Consider the following 24,875-nt stretch of genomic DNA (forward strand, 5'->3'; position numbering starts at 1 on the left):
GGCTTTCCCAGTGGGTGGGAACCCTGTGGCCACAGGCACAGCGCAGACTCGTGGTACCTTGTCATAACATCTCTTTATTCAACACCGAAACGAAAGGGGGGGAACAGAGGAACCACTCTGGAACCCCAACCCAGCCCTGCGCCGTGACACCGGACGGAAATAAATAGGTGGGGAGGTGCCACTCGCTCTGGGGCACAGCCACAGCCCCCAGTTCTGCACAGGGATAATGACCCTGGGGTGCAGACCCCACTGGGCACTGCCCAACGGCCCCAAAGGACCAGAGGGGACGGGGCTGGGGGCAGCAGGGAGGACCCAGGGTGGCTCTGCCCTGAGGGGATCACTCTGGTTCTCTGGGGGGCTCTGAGCCTTCTCCCAGCACCCCCTGGTCTCAGGGGACCCAGCACCCTCATCTCCTTGCGATGGCCTCACGGCCCCGCACCGGCTCTGTCCCCAGGTGCTCCTTGCTGGGAAATCAGGGATGTGGCAGAAAGGGGACATGGCTGTGCCACCCTCACTCCTCACCCTCCAGCTTGAGGCTGATGCTGCGGGGCTTGGTCCGGGAAAAGCCGGGGGGTGCTGAGGGGGGCCCCCCATCCCGCTCTGCCTGGCTGGAGCCCCGGGAGCGCAGGAGCTGGCTCTGCTTCCGCAGGAAGTCGACGGGCGCCGGGCAGCCATAGGTGCCTTTGCCCAGCACAGGTCGTGGGGGGCCCTTGGGGGAGTGAGCCAGGGCTGCGGCTTCCAGCTGGGCCAGGTGGGCAACATAACCCTCAGAGAGGAACTGCAGGACACACAGACAGCCTGAGCCAGTGGCCAGGGCCGGCTGGTGGGGTCAGCCATCATCCCCTGCATCCCCAGTCTGTCCCCAGCCCTGCCACCACCATACCTGGCACTGGTTGTGGAACTTCTTGACGGCCCGTCCCACAATGTAGATGTGTGCTGGCGCGAGTCCCAGTGAGCTGTAGACAGAGACGTCCTTGGTGGAGCCGTAGCCAGCAACTATGGAGATCTCTGCCTGCGCAGGGACAAGAGCATCAGGGCAAGGAACAACCCTTCCCACAGGGGCAGCTACCCCTAAGGGCTTGGACACCCTCATGTTAAGAGGGGTGGCTGGGAGCTGCTCTGAGAAGCTTCCAGCTCAGCCGTGGCAATGCAGTCCAGCTCCCAGCGTCTCCACCAGGATGCAGAGGTGCACGGGATTCAGCACAGCCCACACCACCCCATCAGCAGCATCCCCGTGCCCACCTCGGTGCGCAGGCTCTGCAGGAAGGCGGCTTTCTGGCGCAGCGGGTCGTGGGTGAGCCCGTCGCAGAAGGAGACGGCGCCGTGGGGGAAGTTGTGCTGGGAGAGCCAGGCCACCACGCGGTGCTTCTGCATGTCCGGGCGCCCCGTCACGTAGATGATCATGTACCCTGAGTCCTGCCAGTGCCTAGGAGGGGACATGGGTGGCTGCCAAGAGCCTGCATGGAGACAGTCTTGCTATGGGAAGCTGGGATCTCCCAATACAGCATGTGTGGATGCTGCCTCCAAAACCTCCCTGCTCACAGGGATTTTATCAAGGAAAAGGCACAGCAGAGCTCTGGGGACCATATCCAAACTTGGAGAGGATTATTTTCCACAATAGGGCACCAGCATAGAGATGATGTGCTAAAGGCAAGGGAGTGGTGGAATACCCTCCCCCTTGTCCCTGCTCTGACAACCCCCAGCTGACTTGTCATACCATGAAAGATGGGGGACTGACTCCCTGACTGAAGGGCACCCACCTGACAACGTCCACAGCCCCCGCCCGCACTTTGGGGTCACTGCCCATGATGGAGACGCTGGCAGTGAAGGAGCCGTCGATGCTGAACACAACGGACTCGGTGCCACGGGCCACCACGGTCAGGTACGCCTCGGCGTAGCTGTGGTCCCCTCTGCAAAGGCAGAGGTGGTGGCTCAGCTCTGCCACCACAGCAGCGGGTGTAGCTCTGCCATAAGAGCTGAGGAGAAACCGAGGCAACACCTCACCTGACCACCATGCGCACAGGGTAGATCCCGATGGCCAGAGCCTTGTCTGGAGGGATGGTGAAGGTCACGCGCCCGCTGCCACTTGTCACCTCAGTGCCATAGTACAGCCACTTCCCTGACAGCGGCTGTGTCATAATGTAGATGTCCACCTGAGAGAGGGAAATGGGCTGGGCACAGGCTGGACCCCCACATCTTGCTGCGTTCCCACACAAGTCCTTACAATCTTCTCCCACCATCCTACACAGGGTCCTGTTAACCACATCCTTCCCCTACTATGGGTGACACCAGCCCCATGCCCGGTCCTGGACACCCCCCCCGTTTGAGGAGTCCTGGTGGCCCCCTGAGCCCAGCAATACCTTCTCTCCAGTCAGTGTCACCACATCCAGGGGTCCGTACATGAAGCGCCCGCTGAGGACCTGCGCTTTGCCCTCACACACAATGACGTCGCAGGCACGGTGGTTGGCCGTCACGTTCTGCAGGCACATGGGGTGTCAGACAGCTCCTGGGGGAGCTCCTGAGGTGCCACTGGGACACCGCTGGGCCGTGGCCTTGTCCCAGAACCCACACACCCCAGGATGCCCCAGGTGGCCTCCCAGTGGCCACATACCCGGATCTTCACTTGGGTGCGCTTGCGCTGCCACTTCTCCCGCGGGATGGCGGGGCTGTAGATGGAGCTCTCCTCGCTCTCCGCAGGCTGTGGCCCCTCCTTCTCCATCACCTGCCGACAGCACGGGACCGGCTCAGCCTCCGCTGGCCCCGGCTTGCCACCCATCCCACCGGGCCCACCATACCTGGCGCAGGATGAAGGCCACCACGTCGGAGGATTCCCAGTAGCTGGCGTGGAAGAGGTGGGGCAGGGTGATGGTGGGGAAGGCAGTCAGGGCGTCGGGGCAGTACAGAGAGTAGTCAATGCGCTTCGGGCCCCACCAGCGCTCCAGGACTGCAGAGAGAGCTGGAATGAAGCCTTTGCCAGACCTCATCCCCTATTGTGCGGCCTAAGGTGCCCACATGGGATGGGGGAGGTGGGGATGGCACTTACTCTTGACAACCTCGCTGGTGCTGGCAGGAGTGGGGGGCTCTGCCGGCTCACTGCCCTTCCAGAAGCCCCCAAAGCTGCCAGTGGGGGTAGGGGGAGCAGCCACATCCACTTTGGGCAGGAACAGGGCAGAGTGCGTCTGCAGGGCCTCCGCTGAAGAGAGAGCTGGGTGAGCACACCCAGAGCCCCCGGGGACACCCACCGCCCCAAGACACCCCTCCAGTAGAGCCCCAGAGCAGTGGGAAGGGCTTGCACATCCCTCTACCCGCACCCAGCCAGGATGCGGGTGCTCTGGGTACCCTGATGTGGCCCCAGCGTGCCTGGCACCAGCCTGGTGGGAACCTGCTCACCCAACAGGGACGAGGTGCCATCACCCAGGGGGTACTTCTGGTATCGGGGCACGCTGAGTGGGGGCACAGCATGGAAGGCCTTGGCCAGGAGAGGCTCCAGGCGGGAGGCGCAGGGATCGGCGGCGTGGAAGAGGTTGTAGATCTGCTCACAGGCAGGACGCAGCTGGGCCACTGCAGCACAGGGCGGGGTCAGGGGCACCAGGAGCAAAACACCCAGGAGGGGTAAAGCAGCACACAGCAAAAGGAAAGGATGGACAGGGAAATTTGGGGCACCAGGGAGAGGCTGAGGCTGGCACAGAGCAGGAAGACTCAGCCAGCCACCACTACCCACACAGCCAGGGCTAGGCATGCAAGGGGCTCAAACCCAAGCAGGGTTCTCTGGGGCTGGTCCTGAGGAGCTCAGGCTTGTCAGGTGAGCATGACTCAGGGACTTGAGCCCTGCAGGGAGGGTCAGGGGCTGGCGCCGTGGCAGGCAAGGATCCTCACCATCCAGAGCAGGCATGACGGTCTTGCGCAGCGCGAGCACCAGCCCCAGTGGGGAGCCGAAGAGGAAGAAGCCGGATACCTTAAATTCGAGGCGGGTGCTGGCACCCTCTGCCCCATCCAGCACCATGGCACTGCTCCGGGGTGCCTCTGCCTCCAGCGGGGCCTCGCTGGCCTGCAGGCTGGGACAGCAGAGACAGTGGGCATGGGGAGGGATGGCAACATCGCATTCCCACCATCCTGAAGGCAAAGCTGTGCCTGGTGTGGCCCTGTTATCCCAGAGGAGCTCCAGCAAGATCCCGCTGGGGCAGGTAACCTCCATGAAATGCTCCTTCCCAGCCTGGAGCAGAGGGGAATTGCACCCGTTCCATAAAGCACAATATAGCAAACCATCCCCCTTGGGCTCACCTGCTCGTGGAGCCGTGCTGCTGGCTGTCCCCCTGTGTCCCTGGGGGCTCAGGGCCGGCCTGGCCCAATACTGGTGCTCCTTCTGTCCCATCAGCCAGCGGGTCCAGGCCACCACACTGCTCTGGGGAGATGGGCTCTGTGCTCTGCAGGAAGAGGCAGCAAACACCCTGATCCCATGTAGCCTCCAGTGCACCCCCAAGCCCTCCCCCGGGGGTGCTGGAATGCAAGGCACTCACCAGACTGCCACGGCGGCTGCTGCTCCGGCTGCCCCCCGAGCCCGCCCGGCTCTGGCACAGGGCGTCAAATCCCAGGATGCCGCCCACACAGTCCCCAAGCAGCACCACCTGCAGAGACCACAGATCCACGAGGAGGGTGAAACCCCTAACCCCTCCATGCAGGGTCACAGCTGGACCCCAGAGCCAAGCTTGCCCCCAGATTCCACCTCACCTGGCCACAGAAGCCAGTGCCCTCTCCAGAGTGCAGGAAGGCTGCGTAGGCCTGGTTGGCACGGGTGATGACGGTGCCCACGGCCTGCTGGTAGGTGCCTGAGGAGGTGGCCAGCAGTGGGAGTGCTGCCAGTGGGATGTGGTCCTGGCTGCTGGACAGGCTGTCCCTGTCATGGCTGTAAGGGCTGAGCCTGAGGGGACACAGTGAGGGATGAATGTGACTGCTCTGATGTCCTCATCCCACTGCATGGTACTGGTTCGCCCCGGATGCCACACCAGGAGTAATCCCCATCCCGTTCCCTCCCACCACAAGACACTCGCTCACCCGGGATGCTGTATCTGGAGTTACCCCATCCCATCCAATTCCATGCCATTCCATGCTGCCTTGATGTCCCCATCTCTCTGCACAATGCTTGCTCAACCCAGGATGCTGCACGAGGAGTTATCCCCATCGTATCCCATCCCATCCTGCCCCAGTATTCCCATCCCACACCAAAACACCTGCATGCCCAGGGATACCACACCAGGAATTATGTGTATCCCATCCCATCTCACCCCACAACACTTGCTTGCCCCAAGACACTGCACCAGGAGTTAACCCTCATTCCCTCCTGAATCCTTAACGTCCCATCAGAAGTGAAGTCCCCTGTCCAAGGATACCAGCTCCCCGGTCCCCTGCTTTCCCAGCAGGAATCCATACTTGGAGACAAGGGTGTAGGCTGCAGCACAGATGGGCGGGCAGGGCACCAGGCGCAGGGCCACGTGTCCCAGTGCCTCGGGAAAGTGGACGCGGGTGACAGCATCAAAGGTGGCTGCCAGAGTCTGCACATCTGCCTGCTTGGAGCCCGGCTCGCCCGCTCCCTGATCCAGGATGTTCCCGCTGTGGAGGATGAGGAAGAGTGCGTGGATCCGGCACATCTGCTCCGTGCTCTCTGCCGTGCCTCCCTGCAGGAAGGAGAGCAGTCAAGTCGGGGGGCACGGCAGGAGGGCACAGCCCGAGGGAGGGGACACGCACCTCAGGGAAGCTGGATGTTCCCAATCCTTCACCGTCTCCCTTGGCGGCGCTGGCTCCATCCCCTGCGAGCATACAGCCCTGGTGAGGCAGCTGGGGTCTCCAGGTGGGAATCAGGCCCCTCCCAGGACATCCACCCCAGGATTTGGGGCCAGAGCACCCCCAGAGCTCACCCAGTGCCTCATCCAGCTCCACCGGCCGCTCAAGCGTGTCCAAGAAGTCATTGGAGCTCCACTTGGTCATCTCCTTGGCAAAGACCTCGTCACTGTCAGACAGATCCTCTGCAGAGGCAGGAGGGAAGTGTGGGTGGGGAGACACCCCTGTGCCTGCATGCCCATCCTCAGATGCCCTTGCCCCCACCCAGCCTGTTCCAAGATGGTGCCAGTACCGTGGGCATCGAAAAATTCCTCTTCGGAGCTGTTCTCGGAGTCCCGGGCAATGTTCTGCATCCGCCACTCCGACAGGCTCTGAGGAGACACGCCCCCTGCCACCCATAGCGGGTCAGCACTCACAGCCCCCCGCTGTGAGAGAGACCCCCTCTCCTGCCCCACAGCTCCCCCTTGTAACGGACCCAGATGCCCAGGGAGATCTGGGGCCATCCCTGTGTCACCTGGAGTCCCTCCCTGGGAGATATGGGGCCATCCCTGGGTCACTCAGAGTCCCTCCAGGAGATCCAGAACCATTCCTGGCTCATCTAGGGCCCCTTCAAGAAACCTGGGACCAGACCTGGGACACCCGGAGCCCCAGCCCAGGAGACCCAACAGTTCCCTGACACATCTCCTGTGGAGAACCACATCATCCAGGGCAAAACCTGGTCTCACCTCCATGCTGGGAAGAGTAGGAAGACCGGGAAGAGGTGGACCACTGCTTGGCAAAGGTATCATCTGAGGGGGTATCAGTCCGTGCCTGCAGCTCAGCCTCCTCCTGACCACCAGGACCATCTGGCTCCGGCTGCCCCTCGGGGCTGACCCCGGCTGCGGGCGGCTCCTCGCCCTCGCCACACTTGGCCATCTTCTGTGCCAGCATTCGCGCCGTCTCCTCCTCCAGCTGCCGGATATCCTCCATTGTCAGGTCCGTCCACTCATCCTGCCAGCACCAGGCCTGACGGTGAGCACGCAGCATCACCTTCCTCAAACCTGGGGGGAGAACGGGGGAAGCGAGTTCAGCGTGATCCTACGGCTGCCCGAATGACCCTCCAGCAAGCCACGGGTCCCAACTCACCCACGTCATGGATGAACTGCTCGATCTTGGACTGCATCCCCCAGTATCGGAACTCCACCTTGCAGAGCTTGTAGGCACACATGAGGGGCCCGCTGGCTGCTGCTGCCTCCAGCCAGTCCTCCCCCAGCGGCCCCCGGCCCGTCTTGGATGAGTGGTAGAGTTTGGGATCCTCCTCGGGCTTGTATTCCCCAGGGGAGATGGGATCACGCACAATGTCAATGGTATCTGTGGGGGGAATGGCGCTTGTCACCCCGCGGTGCTTGGCGAGGGGGCACAGGTAGGAAAATAAGGAAAAAGGGACGAAAACAAGGTCAAATTATTCCCATGAGCCATGCACCCAACACAGCTGGCAGCAAACACTCTCTGCCCTAGAACTCTAAAATCTTGGAGTTCTGGAATTGTAGAATCCTGGAATGGTTTTGGTTGGAAGGGACCTTATGGATCATCTCATTCCACCCCCTGCCATGGGCAGGGACACCTTCCACTATCCCAGGTTGCTCCAAGCCCCATCCAACCTGGCCTTGGACACTCCCAAGGCTGGAGCATCCACAGTTTCTCTGGGCAGCCTGTGTCAGGGCCTCACCACCCTCACAGGGAAGAATTTCCTAATAGAATATATAAAATCCCACGCCTGGAACATCACAGAGATCCTTGGTGCAGCCAAAGACATCTCCGTCCCCAGGTGGGACCCCAGTCTGGAGTCTCAGGGAGTCTCAGGGAGTCTCAGGGAGTGGCACAGGGAGGGAGGGTCTGGGAGCTGGGGATAGCCAGGGCTGACACACGTACACACACAAGCTGGCAGATCTGGCAGCTGCAGAGTGATCCGGCCACCCTGGGGGACACGGGGGCTGAGGACAGGGACAGAGCATGGGGCAGCTCAGCACAGCTCCCGGCTCCCCCTGCAAAGAGCCCGAGGGTCCCCCAAAACCAGGGCACAGCAAAACCACCATGTGACAGAGGAACCTCCAGAGAGCCAGAGGGGGGGGAGAGCAATGAGCCCCACCCCCAAACAAAGGTGACCTTTCCCGAAATGAGGGCGAGCTCCCCCCAAACGAGGATGACCTCCTAAGACCAGAGAAAGGCTCCTGAACGACACTCAGGAAAACACAATCCAACAGCTGTTCGGGCTCAATCCAGCACAAAATCTGCTAGAATTTGGCTTTTCCAGCCCTGTCTGCAGGTCATGGTCTGGGGGATACCACTGGCTCCCAGTACCATCCTGCAGCACTGTCCCCATTCCCAGGCTGTGCCAAACCCATTTATTTGCACCCCCTGATGTCCCCAAGGTGCTGCCAGCCTCTCTTTCTCCAGCTTGGACTGAAAAAAGGGGGAAAAGAAAACTAGAGATGCCCTGAATCCACAAAAATGATGCAATGCACAGCACGATGCCAAGCAACTTGGATAACAGCAGCAAAGAGCTGGGATAGGACCTGCTGTCCCCAAGCAGCTCCTGGCAGTGTCATTCCCATCACAATCCAACTCCCTTTGCTTTTGCCACTGGGAGAAAGCTGCCAAGGAAGCAGTTATCCCTGCAGATCACCCAGACCATGTTTTTCCATTGCCCTTTGAAATGTGAGAGGGGTTTAAATCTGTCAGTGCTACAAGACACCAGGGCAGAGAAAATCCCAGCGGGATCCACACACTGGGGCTGGTCCCACTTCAACCCTCCTCCCTGTGGAAGGCAGCAGCCACTGGAGATGCTGGGTGCCCTGTGGAATGCCCACCGGACGGGCACGGAGAGTGGAAAACCAGGCAGTGGGCACAGGGCCATGCCCTGATGCCGTCTGCTTGGCCCTGGTGGCTTCCCGGGGGCAGTAGGGGCAGAATTCCTGCCCCCAGGTCCCAGCCATCAGTATCCCGGCCGGACATCCCCAGTGCCGCAAGAGCCTGGGAGAGAAATAGGTCAGATGAATCATTTCCTCCGAGTGCCTATTTTGGGCCTCCATTTTAAGAGGCGGCGCGTCACACTCCACACTCTGGCGCCTGAACTGACCATGTCCACACCACTGAGAGCAGGACTCGGTGGAGAGGGAAGAATCCCACCCCCAGCTCCCCATTCTGCCCACCAGTCCCAGCAGAAAGGAGCCAGACAGCGATCTGGAGCAAAGCCCTGGGGAGAGGGGAAGCAGGGCAGGGAGTAGGAAAATGGGGACATGATTTTCCAGCTCTCCCTGCTCCAGCTGATCCAAAATACCCCACAGGACCCAGGTGTGGGGTCCCATGTACACCAGGAGAAACTGAGAAGGCAAATCCATGCCAGAACAAGGCTGGGACACGGAAGGAGAGGGGAGCAGGCTGGCACTAGAAAGGAGAAGCTGCAAACAGAAGTAGAGGCAAGGGAAGAGGCAGAGGACAAAACTGTCCCTGAAAATATCTTTAATGTGGAACTTAATTCAGCAGCGCTGAGAGGGAGTGGGCAGGGAGCTTGGAGCAGGGAGCTCAGGATCCAGGGAACTCGTCCCTTCCAGCATCCCTGAAACATGAGGACCGGCACAAGGAGTGAAGTTGAGCCCCTAAGGTCCCATCACAACCACACCCTCATCCCAGAAGCATTATGTGGGAATCCCAGCAGCCACAGTGCCCTGCCCAGCTCCCCAAGCCAGCCATACCCACCCAAAATCCTCTGCCTCTTCTCCGCCGCGCTCAGGTTGAAGATGTTGGTCTGCTGCCCCGCATCCGGGCGGTAGTACGTCTCGATCTCAATGGAGAACTTCTCCACGAAGGGACACGTGTACCTGGAGGGGCACAGGACTGAGCCCAGGGGCACGGCCAGTCCTGCAGCCCACCCCGCCGCCTCCCAGCTCCCACCTGGTGCGTGTGTAGGGATAAGCATTCCAGGACTCCTCCTCCACCTGGAGCGCAGCTTTGGGGAGCAGTGCCCGGAACCAGCTGGGGATGTGGGAGCCAACGTGGTAGATCTTGTGGGTGTACTGGCCGCTGCCCCCAGGGCCATCGCTGTAGGGTCGGTTGGCCAGGATCTCCACGCCGCTGCCCTCGCCGCTCGACTCCTCCCGGCTCTTCTTCTGCACAGAGACGACAGACGACGGCTCAGTGCGGCCCCTCCAAGCCCCAAGACCCCACCCCGACGGGAGCCCAGGGTTCCGTGTTCTCCTGCCCCCATGTGCCGGCATCCACCGGCCCCACACCTGCTCACAGGACCCCTGCTTGGCTCAGTGGTCCCAAACCCACCCAAAGCCTCAGTGAAACCCCTACAAGCTGCAGGGGTGATCCCTTGGGATCAGCCTCAGCCCCCTGCCATGCCCCTCCGGGCTCCTTCTCAGCCCTACACCTCCCCAGCTCCCCACACTCAGCCCCACAGCCCCCTTACACCCTCCAGCACCCCATGTCCAGCCTCATAGTCCCCCGTGCACCCCCAGGCTCAGCCCCTGCACCCTTCATGCCTCCCCACAGCCCACTACACCCCTCAGGCTACAATCTCCAGCCTCTCTCAGCCCCTGCACCCCCTCAGTCACAGTCCCCAGATCCCTGCACCCCTCCGGCTCCCCGTGCCCAGCCCCACAGCCCTGTGCACCCCTCAGGCTCAGCCCCACAAACCCCAGAGCCGTGCAGCCCCCGGGCTCATCCCGCAGCCCCCCGCATCCACAGCTCCCCCCGCTCAGCCCCGCAGCTCCCCCCAGCCCTCAGGCTCATGCCCGCATTCCCACCTGGATCATGTACAGCTGGGCCACCTGGTACTCCTCCAGGCTCATGGGCAGCAGGATGTGGTACTCCTTGATCAGCATGGCGGCGGCGGGGCACAGCGGGGGCAGCTCCTGAGGGGGTTTCCGTTACACCGGACCGGGCCGGCTCCGGGACAGCTCGGGCCGGTTCGGCACCCCTTCAGAACCGCTCGGGGCACGCTCGGCTCAGCCCGGTACGGGTTCGGCCCGTCTCGGAGCCGCTCCGTGGCCGGGTTCGGCTGAGTCCGGGATCGCTCGGCTCCGGGTTCGGTTCAGTCCGGTATCGCTCGGCTGCCCTCGGTACGGGTTCGACCCGGCTCGGCACCACGCTCGGCTGAGTTCGGTACCGCCCGGTACCGCCCGGCCCCAGGTTCGGCCCGGCTCGGAAAAGCCCGGCCCCGGGTTCGGCTCAGTCCGGTACCGCTCGGCTCCCGGTTCGGCTCAGTCCGGTAACGCTCGGCCACCCTCGGCCCCAGCTTCGGCCCCGCTCAGTCCCACGTTCGGCTCAGTCCGGTACCGCTCGGCCCCTCTCGGCCCCGGGTTCGGCCCGGCTCGGCCCCACTCGGCTCGGCTCCGTTGCCATGGCAACGCGGCCCCCTCCACTCCCGCCCGCCCGCCCGGTCCCCGCCGCCCCCCGGCCCCGCCAAACCTGCGCCGCTCCGCACCGGCCCCTCGGATCGTGACATCACAGCCCGTTCCCACGACGACAGCCGTGACGTAGGAAGGTGAGGGGGGGCCCCGTGACGTCAGAGAGCGGAAGGCAGCGAGCGCCACTCACGGGCGCTCCGCGTGTACCGGCACGGCCGCCCCCGGAAAAACTCGGTGTTTTATTTTAAAAGCCACTTTTTTAAATGATCAACGAGTGGTTCGATCACTCCCGCACTCTCAGCTCCGGGACACCCACCCAGCGCGGCTCCAAACCCTCCCCCGACTCCCCCACCTCTACCCCGCGTCCCACCATCGCCACCGGGACCCACCGCCGCGGGGACACACCGAGGCCAAGTCCCAACATTGTCCTTTATTTATAAAAACACGCATTTAGAAAGAGCGGAGAGCGCGGGGAGGGGGGGCTCGGGCAGCACGGCGGCCCCCCCGCCCCCGCCGCCACCACCGGGAGGTCCCGGGGGGTCCCGGGTGGCAGCTGCCGTTACGTGCGGGCGTTTCGCTCTGTCTCTGCCAGGCACTCCCTGACCAGCGCCCGGGCGTGGATGATCCCTGCGGGGAGAAGCACAGGGACACCTCGAATCACCCTCCAGCGGCTCCCCGCGGGGCTGAGGAGCCTCGGGGGCGCAACCCCGCGGCCGCCCGGCTCCCCACCCTGCCCCTACCCCGCTTCAGCCGCTCCATGGCGCTCTTGCTGCCGGCGTAGGTGGGCCGGATCTCCTTCCCCATCTCCTCGATGACCGAGAGCAGGTCGGTGTAGGTGCTCTGCGAGCCCTGCGCCCCGGGGGGCTTCATGGCCTGCGGGAACAGGGGGACAAGCAGGGACGGAGGGGCTGGGGGCCGCCCCCGCCGCCGCGCCCGGCCCCACCGGCCCCGGCGCCGCGCCTCACCTGCACGTAGCCCATGGACGGCGGCCCGAAGTCATTGAAGAGCGGCCGGAAAGGGGCGGCGGCGCCAGGGACGGAACCGGAGGGCGACGGGACACTCGTGGCTGCGAGAAACTGGGGGTCACGGCCGCACTCCCTCTTCCTCGTTACCTCCCCCATCCGGTACCATCCCTTCCCGGGGTACCCCCCTCCATCCCTCCGGTCCCTCTCCGCTCCCGGTGTCCCCCGTCCCCCGCGGTTACAGCGACGTTCTCTCACCGGCGGACGGTGCCCCGGGCCCCGGCGGGGCGGGGCTGGCGCTGGCGGCTCCGGGGGTAGCGGGGGCGGGAGCGATGGGCTTGTAGGACATCCCCGACGGCCGCCCGCCGCTCCCGGATCCCTGGAGCCCCGCGGCGGGGGTCGGCGTGCGGCCCCCGCGCTCGCCCCGCCGGTTGTATCGCCGGTGCCCGCCTCTCTTCAGCTCAGCTCGGCCCCGCTCGGCCCGGCGGGAAGCCGGGAACCGGAGCGGAGCGCGGCGGCCCCGGTTCCCGGTAGCGCTGCGCGGCCCCGGCCTGACCCGGGTCTCTCCCCCCTCCGCCGCCGCCGGCGCTCGCGGTGATGACGCAGCCGCGTCACGAGCGCGACGTCATCACGCCGCCGCGCGCCCGCCGGCCGGTCACCGTGGAGACACGCGGCGTCGGCCCCGCCCCCTCGGTGCCTCTCCGCCCACGTGACTGCGGTCGAGGCCACGCCCCCTCGTTCGGCGGGTCCCCCCTCAGGGTCACGTGACCGACCGGCGCCGCCGCCTCGGGGGCGCGGGGGGGGCACCGGGAGCGGCACCGCCGGGCTCCCCCCGCCGCCAGGAGCCCCCGTGCCACCCCACAGCCCCGAGCCGGCGCCGGTCAGGGCGTCCCGACTCTGCGGGGGTGAACCCCGGCCCGGAGTTCGGGGAACCGGCCGCACGCGCCGGCCGTGCATACCCGGAGCCCTGTGCCCGCGGTCCCGGCTCCCTGCGGGGCTCCCGTGAGACACAGTGTGAGCCCAGGGTTTTGGGGGATACCTGTGGATGGCACGATCACGAATAAACTCTTTGGAAAAAACATAAAACACAACCCATAAGTCTGTAGAGAGAGTTTTATCATTTCAAAAGGGCAAAATTGGCCCCAAAACTGCAGCCAGGGCAGGGATGGTACCTACAGCAGCCCTGCCTGCAGCTGGCTGAGGCCCTTCCACCCAGTAATGCTTTATTTCTCTCCTGGAGGGTCTCCTAGTAGGGCTGCCAGGAGCCTCCCCTGTGCTGGTGGCTGCCGGAACACCCATGAGTGTCTGTGCCAGCCCCAAAAGGGAAGGGATGCCTCACCCTAGGTGGGTCTGGGGTGGGTCAAACCATGGTGACGGGGCAGGTTATGCTGTGCAGTTTGCATTAAACCTGATGTGGGGGGAGCCTGAGGGGCTCAGTGCGGCACACAGATGGGAATGGAGGCTGGAGGGACGAGCAGCAGGGATGGGGCACAGCTGAAGGAGAGGGGGCCACAATGGTGTGACTTTTAGGGTGAGGTTCGGGTGGGAAGGGGGATGATGCAGGGAGAGAGCAGAGATGAGGGCAATAGCAGTCGAAGCTCAGCTGAGCCTGTGCAGAAAAGGGTCCTGACTTCAGCTCCGGTGCCTCCCACCAGTCAGACCTCAGCATCGGAGCAGCTCCGGCACCCAGCCTCACCCCAGGCACGGGCACCGCTGTGCCAGCGCTGCCCCAGCCCCTGGAGCTGGGGGTCCCTCTGTGGCCCCCTTGTCTTCGTAAGGCACGGGGAGCTCGGGTCCCGCGTTGGCACACACCGCCCTCAGCGCGACATCATCCGCACAAACTCTGCCAGGGGGGGAGAAACACACCTGGAACATCCCAGATGTCCCTGGGGGCACTCCTGGCCCCTTCCCTGCTCCTACCTTCGAAGTCCACCAGGCCATCACCATTGAGATCCACGTCCTTGAGGATCTCATCCACCTCCCGGTAGTTGAGCTGCTGCCCCAGGAGCTTGCGCATGGCCTCCCGCAGCTCCGCCATGCTGATCTGTCCGTCCCCGTTGGTGTCAAACTACGGACAAGGTCCCGTTGCCACCGGCCACCCCTGGAACGCTGGCAGCCTACCTGTCTGTCCCCACGGCCCCCGTACCTCACGGAAGGCGTCACGCAGCTCCTTGATCCCAATCATATCCGCTGTCTCCGCCAGCATCTTGGGGCCCATCAGCTCCACGAAATCATCAAAATCCACCTTGCCCCCGGCTGCGGCAGGAGAGCGGTGTCAGCGGGGCAGGGGGCAGGGACTGACGGGCACCCGCTGCCCCACCACGTACTGATCTGCTGGGACAGCTCGATGAGCTCCATCTCCGTGGGCATGTAGCCCATGGTCCGCATGCACTCGCCCAGGTCCTTGTAGCTGATGTAGCCGTCGTGGTCCTTGTCGAACTCCCGGAACGCCTGCTTCAGCTCTGGGGACACCACGGCGTCACCACCGGCACCCCGGCACCGCCACCCACCCGAGCGGGACCCCCTCCCCAGCGCCTCACCTTCTATCTCCTCAGGCCGCAGCTCCCGGTCCTGGGGAAGAGAGAACGGGAAGAGACGAAGGAGGGGTCCTACTCCCGGGGATCCCACAGGGATCCTGCCCTAAGCCCCCCGGGGAGCACGGGCAGCACACGGGGAGGGGACGGCGGCGTACCCGTTGGGTGATGGCGATGCTCTGCCGCAGGAATATGCAGGCCGGCCCCACCAGCCCCTGCAGCACCGAGTATCCCTGCATCGGGGGGGTCTGCGCCGCGTCCAGCACGTCCTCGGGGTCCCCTGCGCCGGAGCCTGGAGCGCCCGAGCGTGGCTTCCCATCCTGCGGGTGGAGCAGGCGTCAGCGGCGAGGGGGGGCCAAGCAGGGACCCCCCCCTTTCTCCTCCTCCTCCTCCTGCCCCGCGGGGTGCCGCAGCCCTGCCGTACCTTGGGGAGCCGCCGCTCAGGGGTCTTGGTGCAGTTGCCCATGGCTGGGGGCTGCCCCCGCGCCGCAGGACATGCCTGGCCCCGGGGGGGGCTGGCTGGCGCAGACCGCGGGGCTGCCACCGGGGATTTGAGGTTTTTATGGAATATCTGGGGATATGCAGGGCAGGCACGGGGGGGCGGGTGCCGCGCCCGCGTGCATAATCCTCCGGATTATTCCCCGCTCGGCCGCCCTGCTCCAGATGTGGGCAGCCGCCCAGCTGTTCCCCGGTCCCGCAGCCTCCCTGCGAGGGCACGCAGCATCCCCGGCACCCACCGTGCCCCGGCCCCGTCCCCGCCGCCGGTTACCTGCCCAAAAGCGGGGGGCGGCCGGAGCCCCGGCTCCTCGGCAGCCCGCCGAAGCTCCGCGGGGGACGCACCACTACGGCTTAATCTCCCCTGGCTCCCCGCAGTGCCCGCGGTGCCGGGACCCCTGAGCCGCGGGGCCGAGCGGGAGCCGCGGGCACCCCTGCGGCCGGGACCGTGGTGCCGGGGGGTGCCCCGGCAGGAGGGGGGCACGGGGCTGCCGGCGCCGCGCCGCTGCGGGCCGCGGAAGAGGAAGAACATTCCGCCCGCTCCCGCTCCTTCTCCCCACCACCGGGGCCAAGCAGGAGGAAACCGGATCGCCCCGGACCTGCGCTCGTCCCTCGCAGGGACGAGGCCAGCGCCGTCTCCGGGACCCGCCGCGGAGCGCAGGAGATCGGGTGGAGCGCGGCGACCCCCCGGGGCGCTGGGGCGGGGGAGCGGGGCGCCCCGGGGGGCTCCGGGGGGGCGGGCGGGGGGCTCCGGTTTCAGCGCCGAAACCCGACCCGGGCCCGGGCGCGGGGCACGTGCCGGCGCGCCGCCAGCCAGGCCACGCCCCCTCGGCGCCACGAGCCCGCCTTGCGAACGCGCCCCCCGCTCTGGCCCCGCCCCCTCCGCGCGGCCCCGCCCCACACCGGCCCCGGTCCGGCCTCTCTCGTGACGTCACTGCCGCGCCGCCGGCGCTCCCCCCTGACGTCACCGCGGGGGCGGCTGAAGGTGACGGTGGTCGGTCCCGGTGCCGGTGCCCCCCGCCATGGCCGGCAGGCAGCTGCTGGCGCTGCGGCGCCTGCCCGCCGCCTCCTTCTCGGTGAGCGGGGACGCGGCGGGGATCGCCGGGACCATGCGGGACGGGTCCCGGTGTTGCCGGTGCTGAATGCGTGTGTCCCTGCAGACGGCGCCCAAGAAGACGCAGTTCGGGTCGCTGCGGGATGAGGACCGGATCTTCACCAACCTCTACGGGCGGCACGACTGGCGGTGAGTAGCGGGAGCAGCGTGGGGAGGGCCGGTGCCCCGTGCCCGGTGCCACGGTGCCCGGTGCCCGCAGGCTGCAGGGCGCGCTGCGCCGCGGCGACTGGTACAAGACGAAGGAGATCCTGCTCAAGGGCGTGGACTGGATCCTCGGAGAGATCAAGACCTCGGGGCTGCGGGGCCGCGGCGGCGCCGGGTTCCCCACCGGCCTCAAGTGGAGCTTCATGAACAAACCCCCGGACGGCAGGTGAGACCGGGACCGCCCGCAGCTCCGGGAGCGCGGCCCCCGCCTGTGGCGAGCCCCCGCTGACGCGAGCCGCCCGCAGACCCAAGTACCTGGTGGTGAACGCGGACGAGGGCGAGCCGGGCACCTGCAAGGACCGGGAGATCATGCGGCACGACCCGCACAAGCTGCTGGAGGGCTGCCTGGTGGCGGGGCGGGCCATGGGCGCCCGCGCCGCCTACATCTACATCCGCGGCGAGTTCTACAACGAGGCCTCGAACCTGCAGGTGAGGGGAGCGCCCCACAGCCGCCCCGCACCCCCCGGCGTGGCTCGGGGCGCCCCGGGCTCACGCCCTGCCCCGCTGCAGGTGGCCATCCGGGAGGCCTACGAGGCCGGGCTGCTGGGCGGCGATGCCTGCGGGTCGGGGTACGCCTTTGACGTGTTCGTGGTGCGCGGCGCCGGCGCCTACATCTGCGGGGAGGAGACGGCGCTCATCGAGTCCATCGAGGGCAAGCAGGGGAAGCCCCGCCTCAAGCCCCCCTTCCCCGCTGACGTGGGTACGGCCCCACAGCTCTGTCCTGAGTTCCCGGCTGCCGCCCCAAAACAACTGTCCCCGGGACACGGTCCTGCTGCAGGGACCATGCCACATCCAACGCCACATCCATTAAGAGCTCCCACTGTTTCACAGACCACATACCATGATCCCAGGTTGCTCCAAGCCCTGTTGAACCTGGCCTTGGACGCTTGCAGGGATGCGGCAGCCACAGCACCTTTGGGCCACTTGTGCCAGGGCATCACCACCCTCACAGGGAGGAACTTTTTCCTGATGTTTCCCCAGGTGTGTTCGGCTGCCCCACCACGGTGGCCAACGTGGAGACGGTGTCGGTGGCCCCCACGATCTGCCGGCGCGGCGGCGCCTGGTTCGCCAGCTTCGGCCGGGAGCGGAATTCCGGCACCAAGCTCTTCAACATCTCGGGGCACGTCAACACGCCCTGCACGGTGGAGGAGGAGATGTCGGTGCCGCTGAAGGAGCTCATCGAGAAACACGCCGGTGAGCGCCGCGGCCGAGCCGGGCCGCAGCGGGGCTGGAGCTGCCTGTCCTGACCCTCCTCTTTGCAGGAGGTGTCCGCGGGGGCTGGGACAACCTGCTGGCCGTCATCCCAGGCGGCTCCTCCACGCCGCTGCTGCCCAAGTCTGTGTGTGAGACGGTGCTGATGGACTTCGATTCCCTGGTGCAGGCGCAGAGCGGGCTGGGTACGGCCGCCGTCATCGTCATGGATAAATCGGTAAGGGATGGGCTCCCCCGGCTCCCCCATCCGCCGCGGGACCCTCACCTTCCTCACCCTCCCTCTCTCCCCAGACCGACATCGTCAAAGCCATCGCGCGGCTGATCGAGTTCTACAAGCACGAGAGCTGTGGGCAGTGCACCCCGTGCCGGGAAGGTGAGCGGGGGGCCGTGGCTGCGGGGCTGCGGGGAAGGGCACTGCAGGGACCCATCCCCATCCCGATTCCCGCAGGCGTGGACTGGATGAACAAGGTGATGGCGCGGTTCGTGCGGGGCGACGCGCAGGCCGCCGAGATCGACGCGCTCTGGGAGATCAGCAAGCAGATCGAGGGACACACCATCTGCGCCCTGGGCGATGGCGCGGCCTGGCCCGTGCAGGTGAGGGGCCCGGAGGGCTTGGAGAGGCCAGCGGCCTTCCCCCACCCCATTAACCGCTCCCCCGCTCCGTGCAGGGCCTCATCCGCCACTTCCGCCCCGAGCTGGAGGAGAGGATGCGGCGCTACAATGAGGCCAAAGCCCGAGCGGCGTCGGCGTAAGGATTCACCTCCACACCTCCCTTCTGTTTGGAAGGGGTTTCTGGGGTGCTGGCAGCACTCAGAGGGTTCTCAATAAACGCTGCTGCGCTCCCAGGCTTTGCTGTGGACATTAAATGGTAGGAAGGGACTGACTGGGCAGAAGGCCTCTGGGTCCTGCTGCCCCTGGAGCATGAGATCCCCAGGGATCATGGGGTCACACAGCTGGGGCCTAGATACCCCAGAGGCAATATCCTGGATTTCCATGAGGCTAGGGATGGGGCATAGGCAATGGGTGTAGGGTACGAACAGACACAGTCCCCTCCTTGGGGACTCCACACCCCCTGTCCCCGCCGCAGTGGCACCAGGACTCCTCCTCCTGTGACCGTGCCAAAGGACAGCTGTCCTGGCCACACTCCACAACTCGGAGGCCAGGGCAGTTCCAAACATGGCTTTTACTGAATCACAGTGTGCGACATCACTGCCGGGCTCGGAGCCGTTTCCCCTGTGCACGGTGGAGACCCGAGGCACGGGGACCCGCAGCCGCGCGCTGCCTGCTCAGGCCGGGGCTTTGCGGGGAGGCACGTGGGTCTTCCTGCGGTAGCGGCCGGGCACCAGCAGCTCCAGGGTCAGCTCGGTGATGATGGCCGTGAGCCCCCACACCTTGTGGGGGCCGTTGAGGAACACGGGCAAGGTGTATCCGTAGCCGCTGGCCGTGCGGAAGTGCGTGTAGCCCTGGTTCTCCTCGCGGAGCAGGTGAGCCAGGGGCAGGGTGAACACCTCCTCCACCTGTCAGCACAGACCGCAGTGACCAGAGCGGCTGCCACGGCAAGGGGAGCAGGCCTGGGCAGGAGTCACTCACCTCATCGGGGTTGGGGTTCAGCGTCAAGGCCTCCAGCGGCCCCAGGTTGGCCACAACGGGTGCCACAGTCATTCCCTGCTGGAAGGCGTGTCAGCAAGGGACAGGGTGACACCCCCTCCCCAAAGTGCCTGTACCTTGATCCCCCCCCTGCACCCAGTGCAGGCACCCAGCCTGTGTGACACCCCCTCACCACTGCCTGCCTTGTGTCCTGTCACCTTGAATCCCCAGAATTCTTGTCACCCGTGTCCCTGCTGACCTGTCCCTCTCACCTGCAACCCATCAGCTGTGTCCCTGTCACACCACATCCACCACCCTTGTCCCTGCTGCCCTGTCCCCGTCACCCAGAATCATCACCACCTGTAACAGCTGTCACCCGTGTCCCTGTCCCCATGAATCTGCTGCACATGACCCTGTTGCTTTGCCCCTGTCACCCATGACCCTGCTGCCTTTTCCCTGTCATTCCAATCCTCTGCTGCTGCCTGTAACCTGCCCTCACCTGTGTCCTGACCCCTGGACTCGAGTCACCTGCACCCTGTCACCATCTCCCTGCCTTGTCCCTGTCACCCAGAACCCTTGCTCTTAAACCTGTGTCCCTACTGCTTTGTCTCTGCCGACTGAACCCCTTCCTTCTCTGTGTCCCTGCGGCCTTGTTCCTGTCACCAAAACCCCTGTCACCCGTGTCCCTGTCACCCCAAAGCCATCACACCAGAACCCTTGTCCCCGTCACCTCGAACCCGTCACCCGTGACCCTGCTGCCTTGCCCTTGTCACCCGTGACCCCGCCGCCTTCCCTGTCACCTTGAACCCACCCCCGTGACCCCGCTCGCCCTTGTCCCCGCGCCTCCAAGCCCCGCCGATCCCCGGTACCCGGTCGGGCAGCGTCCGAAGCTGTCCCCAGACGCTGGCGGCTGCCACCGCCACCCCCAGCTCCTCCCGCGTCTCCCGCAGAGCCGTGGCCACCGCGTCCCCGTCCGCCGGGTCCCGCCGCCCACCGGGGAAGCTGCGGGAGGGATCGGGAGGGGTCAGGGCCGGCCCGGCCCCGGTGCCCGCTCCCCCCGCCGGTACCTGACGTCGCCGCTGTGGGGGCCGGCGAGGCGGCGGGAGCGGAGCGTGAAGAGCAGCGCGGGGCGGCCGCGCACCGAGCACAGCGGCACCAGCACCGCCGCCGCCGCCGCCGCCGCGCCCCCCCGCCGCCAGCCGCGCCCGGCACCGCCGCTCGCTGCCGCCGCTCAGCACATCCCCGGCGTCCCCGGCACCGTCGGCACCGCCCGGGCCCGCCATGGCGCCGGTACGGGGCGGGGAGGAGCAGCGAGCGAGGAGGGACCGGCACCGCCCCCCGCACCGAGCCCGCCCCGCCGCGGCCCTTCCGTGCCGAGGGCGGGAGCAGCCCTGCCCGGTGTGCCACGGCCTCCGCCAGCGCGGAACGGCCCCGGCCGAGCGGGAAAGCGCCTGCCAGCTTGGCCGTGCCCCCCCGGTGTGCGACAGCCGCCCCCAGGTGTGTGACCCGCGTCCCACCTTGGCAGCGTCCCTGCCAGGGGTGCGAGTCCTGCTCCGGCCCCCGCCAGGTGCGCAGTAACTCCTGCCAGGTGTGCCACCCACCCTCCAGCTCTGCGACAACCTGCCGGCTCTGCCGCCGGTGCAAGTCCTGCTCCAGCCGTGCTATAACCCTCACCACGGGTGCAGCAGCCCCTGCCCGGTGTGACCCCCCCCGGAGAGTGTCCCTCTTGCTGGTGTGTGACAGCCCCCGCCAGCTGTGTGACCCCAGCTCCAGACACCCCCCTGGGTGTGCAAACCTCTGGCCCGGTGTGCAACGCTCACCTCTGCCCCCCACGGGCCTTGCAAGGACCCTTCCAGGCAGCCAACAGCCTCCCCCAGGCGCCCAACAGCCCCTTCCAGGCACCCAACAGTCCCTTCCAGGCATCCAACAGCCCCTTCCAGGCATCCAACAGCCCCTTCCAGGCGGCCAACAGCCCCCCCACTTCTGACAGTCCCCATGTGCCACTGGCCCTCCGTGTCAGCAGGGGTCTGGGCTTTTCAGGGAATTTCCACTGTGGAAACAGCCTTAACGGTGTTTGAGGTTGGGAAAAGGCTCCTGGATAAATCAGGGAATGCTGGTGGATCAGCCAGCCCCTCTTCCCAGGAAAGCCCCGTGGACAGAGACTCTCACACCTGCATCTTCAGCTCTCAGCAGGAAATGATTTTTAAAAAACTGTATAGAAATCAACACTCTCCATGATTCTTTGCTTCCAGAGCCCGCCATTGGCTCCACAATCCCACTCCCATCTCCGGAATCAGCGGAACCTCTGCTCCTCCCACACATATCGCTTCCCTGCTGGAACCTTGCGCAAGAACAGGCTGTTCCCTCGGCTCATGTTGCCCTGGAAAGGGAAAACTACCATGAAGGGGCCACAAAAGGTCCAGGGTGGCCTCTCCAAACCCCATGGGGCTCCCACCTGGCTCCTCTCCGTGTCCTGGTGTGTGCCAGTGCATCCCAGCTCCAGCACTCACCTCCCTGTGCAGCTGGCTCCAGCAATCCAGCCAGGAGGAGTAGGTGGGTGCATAGGGAAGGAGACCCCCGGCCAACCTGGGGAAGAGAGGAAAAACTCACCAGGAATTATTCCCACCCGGGAATGACCCACTCCCTCTGTAGCTCCACACTGGGTTGAACCCCAAAGCGACCCTCTCCCACTTTTAAGCACGGAGGGATCGACCCTGTGGAGCGCTGGAAGCACCTTTCCAGCTGGGAATTTCGGTAAAGTGGTTCCAGGAGCTGATCCGGGGCAGAGGGACGCAGGTGTCCGTGGGAGCAGGGACTCACCCGCAGTTGTTCACGGCCATCAAGTTGGAGACCAGGACGAAGGGGTAGGTCAGCATGCTGGCAAAGAACTGCAGGAAAAGCGGCATCGGTGGGATGCTCCCTCTTCCCTCCACTTCGGGAGAACCCCGCAGAGTTTCCCCCCAGGGAGGGAGCCCACTCCTGCCACCTCCACAGGGTCACACGTGTCCTCCACAGAGCATCCCTTGGCCCGTGGGCTAATCCGGCTGATCCCAGCCTGGCTCCGTCCCCGCCCCGGCAGCCGCAGGATTCCAGGAACACACCACTCCCTAGGGAAAGGATCCACTCCCTGCCCGTGGCTGCACTCACCCCAGTGACCGCCTGGGAGTAGCTCTTCATCTCAGTCATGGTGGAGACCTGAGGGAGCAGCAAGAGCACCTGAATCCCCCCAAAACGGGGTCGCGGCTCCCAGAACAACCCTGGAGCTGCCCCCCAGGAGCTCCGGATCCCGGAGCGGAGCCTACCCCGTTCTCCAGCGCGTATGTGTTGATGAGGTAGGCCAGCATGTTGCACAGCCACAGGGAGAGGATGTCCCCGAGGAGTCGCGGGATGAGGCCGCTGCAAGGGAAGAAACAGTGGGAATGCTGGCCGAGGGTCGGGATCCGGCTGTGCGGGGAGCTGGGAACAGCTGGATTGGGACAGGGTGACAGGGAACAGCCATCCCTGGGAGCGGGGATGCTCGAGTGAGTGATCCGGAGCTGCTGGAGGGATTCGAGATACTCCCAAGAAGGCTCTGGGACCTTCCCGCCGCTGTCACCCCCGCTGTGCCCCTCCCCGCCTTCCCGGCACTCACGCGAAGAATCCCAGGATTCCCTCTTCCCGGTAGATTGTGGCAAAGGCGCTTAGTGTCCCACTGGCACGGGGAGGAAGAGGAGGGACAACGTCAGGGGATCCCAGGATGCCCGGCCTCCCGGAGCACCCAGAGCCCCCGGGCCGTACCTGTACTTGGTCTCACGGCCGATGAACTGCACCATGCAGCGCAGGGTGATCACTGCGGGGACACGGGGGGACGCGGGAGTGACACGGGGCACCTGGCACCGCGCCCCCCGCTCCCTTGGGATGGGGGGGACACCTACCGTGGAAGGGGTGGGTGATGAGGGTGGCGGCAGAGCGGGCGACCATCTCCTGGGAGGTCTGGGAACAAAGGGAGCATCAGCAGGAGGGAACGGGGATGTGACATCCCACTGCCTTCCTGCTCCTGCTCCTCACCTCCTTGAGCACCTGCTCCAGCGAGGACTCCTTCCTCCTGGCTCCAGGCTGGAGGGGGAAGGAGGAGTCAGGTGGGAACAGCTGCCCGGAGAGGGGACGCTGTCCCCAAGGTGGGGCTGGAAGCTCCCGGCCCTCCGGAGCGCTCCGGATGCACGGCTGGGGCTGTCCAAATCCAGGGGCCGTGGGGAGGAGGGAGAGAGGGAAGAGAGAGGGGAGGAGGAGGAGGAAAGAACGGAGGGAAACAAAGGGAAAAAGAAGGAGGGAAGGCATGGAGAAGGGAAAAAGGACAGAAGAAGAGAATGAAGGAAAGAGGGAAGGCAAGAGAGAAGAGGAGAATGGAAAGGAAAAGAGAAGGAGAAAAAGGAGAAAGGAGTGAGGGAAAGAAGAAAAGAAAGAAAGGAGAAGGGAGGAATAGAAGAACAGAGAACTAGAAAGAGGGAGAAAGAGGGAGACAGGAATGAAGGGAAGGGAAGGTTCCCCATGGTAAGCACATCTGCACCCACCTCAGCCTGCTCGGCCTCCTGGTACCGCTGTGGAGCAAAGGGCAGGGTCAGCACTGTGCGGGGAGCCGGGGGCCCGGTGTCCCCCCGTCGCGGCGGCAGAACCCCCGGTTCCCGCAGCGCCCCGGGGCCGGCGCCCCGCCCGTGCCGGTACCTGCAGCACTTTGCTGTGCACCACGGTGCCGATGGCGCTGGAGCAGAGGCGGGGGGCGAGGCCTTTAAAGAGTCCTGCTCTCCCGTCCACCTTTACGATGTGCTTGGCTGGGGACAGCGGGGACCGTCAGCCCCGGGGGGACCCCACGGCGGCACCGGGACGGCGCCGGGGCGGCCCCACCAAGGCGGACTCACCGTAAGAGAAGAGGCCGGGCAGCTGGTAGACCTGGCGGCCGAAGATGTTCCTCCCCAGGGTGGGCGGCAGCGGTTCGTAGCCCACCTGCAGCGGGAACGGGCAGGCTGCATCCCCCGCGCGGCCGATACCGGGCCCGGTACTCCCTCTCAACCCCGCCATTCCCGCCCTTACCTGCACCAGCACCTTCACGTACATGAGAGGCTGCGAGAGCACGGTGAGCCCCGAGCCCAGCAGCACCTGCGAAGCCGCGTCCGCCATGGTGCCGCCCCGGCGTCACGGCACAGAAGGACACGGCCACGGCTGCCGCCGCTTCCGCTTCCGCCTCCCCGGTACTTCCGGCGCCGCCGTGACGCATTTCCGGCCGCTAGGGGGAGCCCTGGGAGCGCAGCGGCTGCCATGGAAACGCCGCGGGGGTGTTGCCATGGCAACGGGGCCTGCGGGACTGGGGCACCCGCGGGGCCTGTGGGGACACCGCGGCACAGCGGGGACAGCGGCGTGACAGGGCCGAGGAGACACCCGGGTGGCACAGCCAGCGCCACCACAGCCCTAGAGCCCAAGGTGACGCCATGGTGGTAGGGCTGAGGTGGCGCCATAGGCATAGGCTGACACCATGGTGGTGTCATGGGGCTGGGTGCCAGCGAGA

General features: G+C 65.6%; 6 protein-coding genes across 9 annotated transcripts; 1 reads left to right on the top strand and 5 right to left on the bottom strand.

Annotated features, from left to right (window-relative positions):
• Window positions 1–54: 54 nt before the first annotated feature.
• Window positions 55–11,499, bottom strand: PITPNM1 (phosphatidylinositol transfer protein membrane associated 1). Of its 3 annotated transcripts, XM_038137710.1 has the most exons (24): window positions 11,290–11,499; window positions 10,626–10,733; window positions 9,769–9,983; window positions 9,574–9,695; window positions 6,961–7,185; window positions 6,561–6,875; window positions 6,128–6,223; window positions 5,913–6,020; window positions 5,743–5,804; window positions 5,428–5,672; window positions 4,729–4,918; window positions 4,518–4,625; window positions 4,282–4,424; window positions 3,877–4,055; window positions 3,391–3,561; window positions 3,044–3,193; window positions 2,796–2,944; window positions 2,612–2,722; window positions 2,361–2,477; window positions 2,005–2,153; window positions 1,761–1,910; window positions 1,243–1,426; window positions 884–1,012; window positions 55–778 (listed from the first exon to the last, which is right to left on the bottom strand). In XM_038137710.1, the coding sequence occupies exons 2-24, from the start codon at window positions 10,701–10,703 to the stop codon at window positions 512–514; spliced, it is 3,663 nt and encodes a 1,220-aa protein (XP_037993638.1). In that variant the 5' UTR covers window positions 10,704–10,733; window positions 11,290–11,499; the 3' UTR covers window positions 55–511. The 3 variants fall into 3 exon arrangements, with proteins under 3 accessions (XP_037993638.1, XP_037993637.1, XP_037993639.1); XM_038137709.1 differs by lacking the exon at window positions 11,290–11,499 and having other exon boundaries at window positions 10,626–11,254; XM_038137711.1 differs by lacking the exons at window positions 3,391–3,561; window positions 11,290–11,499 and having other exon boundaries at window positions 10,626–11,255.
• Window positions 11,500–11,643: 144 nt separating this feature from the next.
• On the bottom strand, window positions 11,644–12,584 carry CDK2AP2 (cyclin dependent kinase 2 associated protein 2). Its single transcript, XM_038137723.1, has 4 exons — window positions 12,449–12,584; window positions 12,194–12,294; window positions 11,969–12,101; window positions 11,644–11,855 (listed from the first exon to the last, which is right to left on the bottom strand). Exons 1-4 carry the CDS (start codon window positions 12,537–12,539, stop codon window positions 11,788–11,790), a joined length of 393 nt encoding a protein of 130 aa, XP_037993651.1. The 5' UTR covers window positions 12,540–12,584; the 3' UTR covers window positions 11,644–11,787.
• A 701-nt stretch (window positions 12,585–13,285) lies between these two features.
• CABP2 (calcium binding protein 2) lies at window positions 13,286–15,956 on the bottom strand. Of its 2 annotated transcripts, none has more exons than XM_038137720.1 (7): window positions 15,494–15,956; window positions 14,883–15,044; window positions 14,731–14,761; window positions 14,518–14,652; window positions 14,337–14,446; window positions 14,111–14,258; window positions 13,286–14,033 (listed from the first exon to the last, which is right to left on the bottom strand). In XM_038137720.1, exons 1-7 carry the CDS (start codon window positions 15,749–15,751, stop codon window positions 14,008–14,010), a joined length of 870 nt encoding a protein of 289 aa, XP_037993648.1. In that variant the 5' UTR covers window positions 15,752–15,956; the 3' UTR covers window positions 13,286–14,007. The 2 variants fall into 2 exon arrangements, with proteins under 2 accessions (XP_037993648.1, XP_037993649.1); XM_038137721.1 differs by lacking the exon at window positions 15,494–15,956 and adding an exon at window positions 15,149–15,477.
• A 178-nt stretch (window positions 15,957–16,134) lies between these two features.
• On the top strand, window positions 16,135–18,597 carry NDUFV1 (NADH:ubiquinone oxidoreductase core subunit V1). Its single transcript, XM_038137717.1, has 10 exons — window positions 16,135–16,295; window positions 16,380–16,462; window positions 16,533–16,703; window positions 16,783–16,966; window positions 17,048–17,237; window positions 17,519–17,731; window positions 17,800–17,966; window positions 18,041–18,122; window positions 18,198–18,343; window positions 18,418–18,597. The coding sequence occupies exons 1-10, from the start codon at window positions 16,242–16,244 to the stop codon at window positions 18,499–18,501; spliced, it is 1,374 nt and encodes a 457-aa protein (XP_037993645.1). The 5' UTR covers window positions 16,135–16,241; the 3' UTR covers window positions 18,502–18,597.
• A 316-nt stretch (window positions 18,598–18,913) lies between these two features.
• On the bottom strand, window positions 18,914–20,619 carry NUDT8 (nudix hydrolase 8). Its single transcript, XM_038138020.1, has 5 exons — window positions 20,604–20,619; window positions 20,404–20,557; window positions 20,206–20,338; window positions 19,340–19,417; window positions 18,914–19,266 (listed from the first exon to the last, which is right to left on the bottom strand). Exons 1-5 carry the CDS (start codon window positions 20,617–20,619, stop codon window positions 19,036–19,038), a joined length of 612 nt encoding a protein of 203 aa, XP_037993948.1. The 3' UTR covers window positions 18,914–19,035.
• An 895-nt stretch (window positions 20,620–21,514) lies between these two features.
• MTCH2 (mitochondrial carrier 2) lies at window positions 21,515–24,572 on the bottom strand. Its single transcript, XM_038137719.1, has 13 exons — window positions 24,404–24,572; window positions 24,232–24,316; window positions 24,038–24,144; window positions 23,887–23,913; window positions 23,384–23,431; window positions 23,251–23,308; window positions 23,114–23,165; window positions 22,968–23,027; window positions 22,639–22,732; window positions 22,484–22,531; window positions 22,157–22,224; window positions 21,847–21,922; window positions 21,515–21,716 (listed from the first exon to the last, which is right to left on the bottom strand). The coding sequence occupies exons 1-13, from the start codon at window positions 24,488–24,490 to the stop codon at window positions 21,630–21,632; spliced, it is 897 nt and encodes a 298-aa protein (XP_037993647.1). The 5' UTR covers window positions 24,491–24,572; the 3' UTR covers window positions 21,515–21,629.
• Window positions 24,573–24,875: the final 303 nt, after the last annotated feature.

This window comes from Motacilla alba, chromosome 5, assembly GCF_015832195.1.
Source record: "Motacilla alba alba isolate MOTALB_02 chromosome 5, Motacilla_alba_V1.0_pri, whole genome shotgun sequence".
In the NCBI taxonomy this organism is placed as follows: Eukaryota; Metazoa; Chordata; class Aves; order Passeriformes; family Motacillidae; genus Motacilla; species Motacilla alba.

Bases quoted from the DNA above. Each gene is read 5' to 3' on its own strand.
- PITPNM1 (XM_038137710.1), bottom strand. From the start codon at position 10,703: ATGCTGATCAAGGAGTACCACATCCTGCTGCCCATGAGCCTGGAGGAG. The intron at 7,186-9,573 runs GTGGGTATGGCT...TTCCCCCCACAG, and splicing joins GAAGAGGCAGAGGATTTTGG to ATACCATTGACATTGTGCGT. The intron at 2,723-2,795 runs GTATGGTGGGCC...TGCTGTCGGCAG, and splicing joins TGGCCTTCATCCTGCGCCAG to GTGATGGAGAAGGAGGGGCC.
- CDK2AP2 (XM_038137723.1), bottom strand. From the start codon at position 12,539: ATGTCCTACAAGCCCATCGCTCCCGCCCCCGCTACCCCCGGAGCCGCC. The intron at 12,295-12,448 runs GTGAGAGAACGT...AGTTTCTCGCAG, and splicing joins GCCCGGGGCACCGTCCGCCG to CCACGAGTGTCCCGTCGCCC. The intron at 11,856-11,968 runs GTAGGGGCAGGG...TTCTCCCCGCAG, and splicing joins CATGGAGCGGCTGAAGCGGG to GGATCATCCACGCCCGGGCG.
- CABP2 (XM_038137720.1), bottom strand. From the start codon at position 15,751: ATGTTCTTCCTCTTCCGCGGCCCGCAGCGGCGCGGCGCCGGCAGCCCC. The intron at 14,653-14,730 runs GTGAGGCGCTGG...TGGTGTCCCCAG, and splicing joins GCGGCCTGAGGAGATAGAAG to AGCTGAAGCAGGCGTTCCGG. The intron at 14,447-14,517 runs GTACGTGGTGGG...CTCCTGCCGCAG, and splicing joins CGAGCTGTCCCAGCAGATCA to CCGGGGGCAAGGTGGATTTT.
- NDUFV1 (XM_038137717.1), top strand. From the start codon at position 16,242: ATGGCCGGCAGGCAGCTGCTGGCGCTGCGGCGCCTGCCCGCCGCCTCC. The intron at 16,296-16,379 runs GTGAGCGGGGAC...GTGTCCCTGCAG, and splicing joins TGCCCGCCGCCTCCTTCTCG to ACGGCGCCCAAGAAGACGCA. The intron at 17,967-18,040 runs GTAAGGGATGGG...CTCTCTCCCCAG, and splicing joins TCATCGTCATGGATAAATCG to ACCGACATCGTCAAAGCCAT.
- NUDT8 (XM_038138020.1), bottom strand. The intron at 19,418-20,205 runs GTACCGGGGATC...CACGCCTTCCAG, and splicing joins TTCGGACGCTGCCCGACCGG to CAGGGAATGACTGTGGCACC. The intron at 19,267-19,339 runs GTGAGTGACTCC...CTGTGCTGACAG, and splicing joins TGAACCCCAACCCCGATGAG to GTGGAGGAGGTGTTCACCCT.
- MTCH2 (XM_038137719.1), bottom strand. From the start codon at position 24,490: ATGGCGGACGCGGCTTCGCAGGTGCTGCTGGGCTCGGGGCTCACCGTG. The intron at 23,028-23,113 runs GTACGGCCCGGG...TCCCCGTGCCAG, and splicing joins GGCCGTGAGACCAAGTACAG to TGGGACACTAAGCGCCTTTG. The intron at 22,532-22,638 runs GTAGGCTCCGCT...CTGCTCCCTCAG, and splicing joins CATACGCGCTGGAGAACGGG to GTCTCCACCATGACTGAGAT.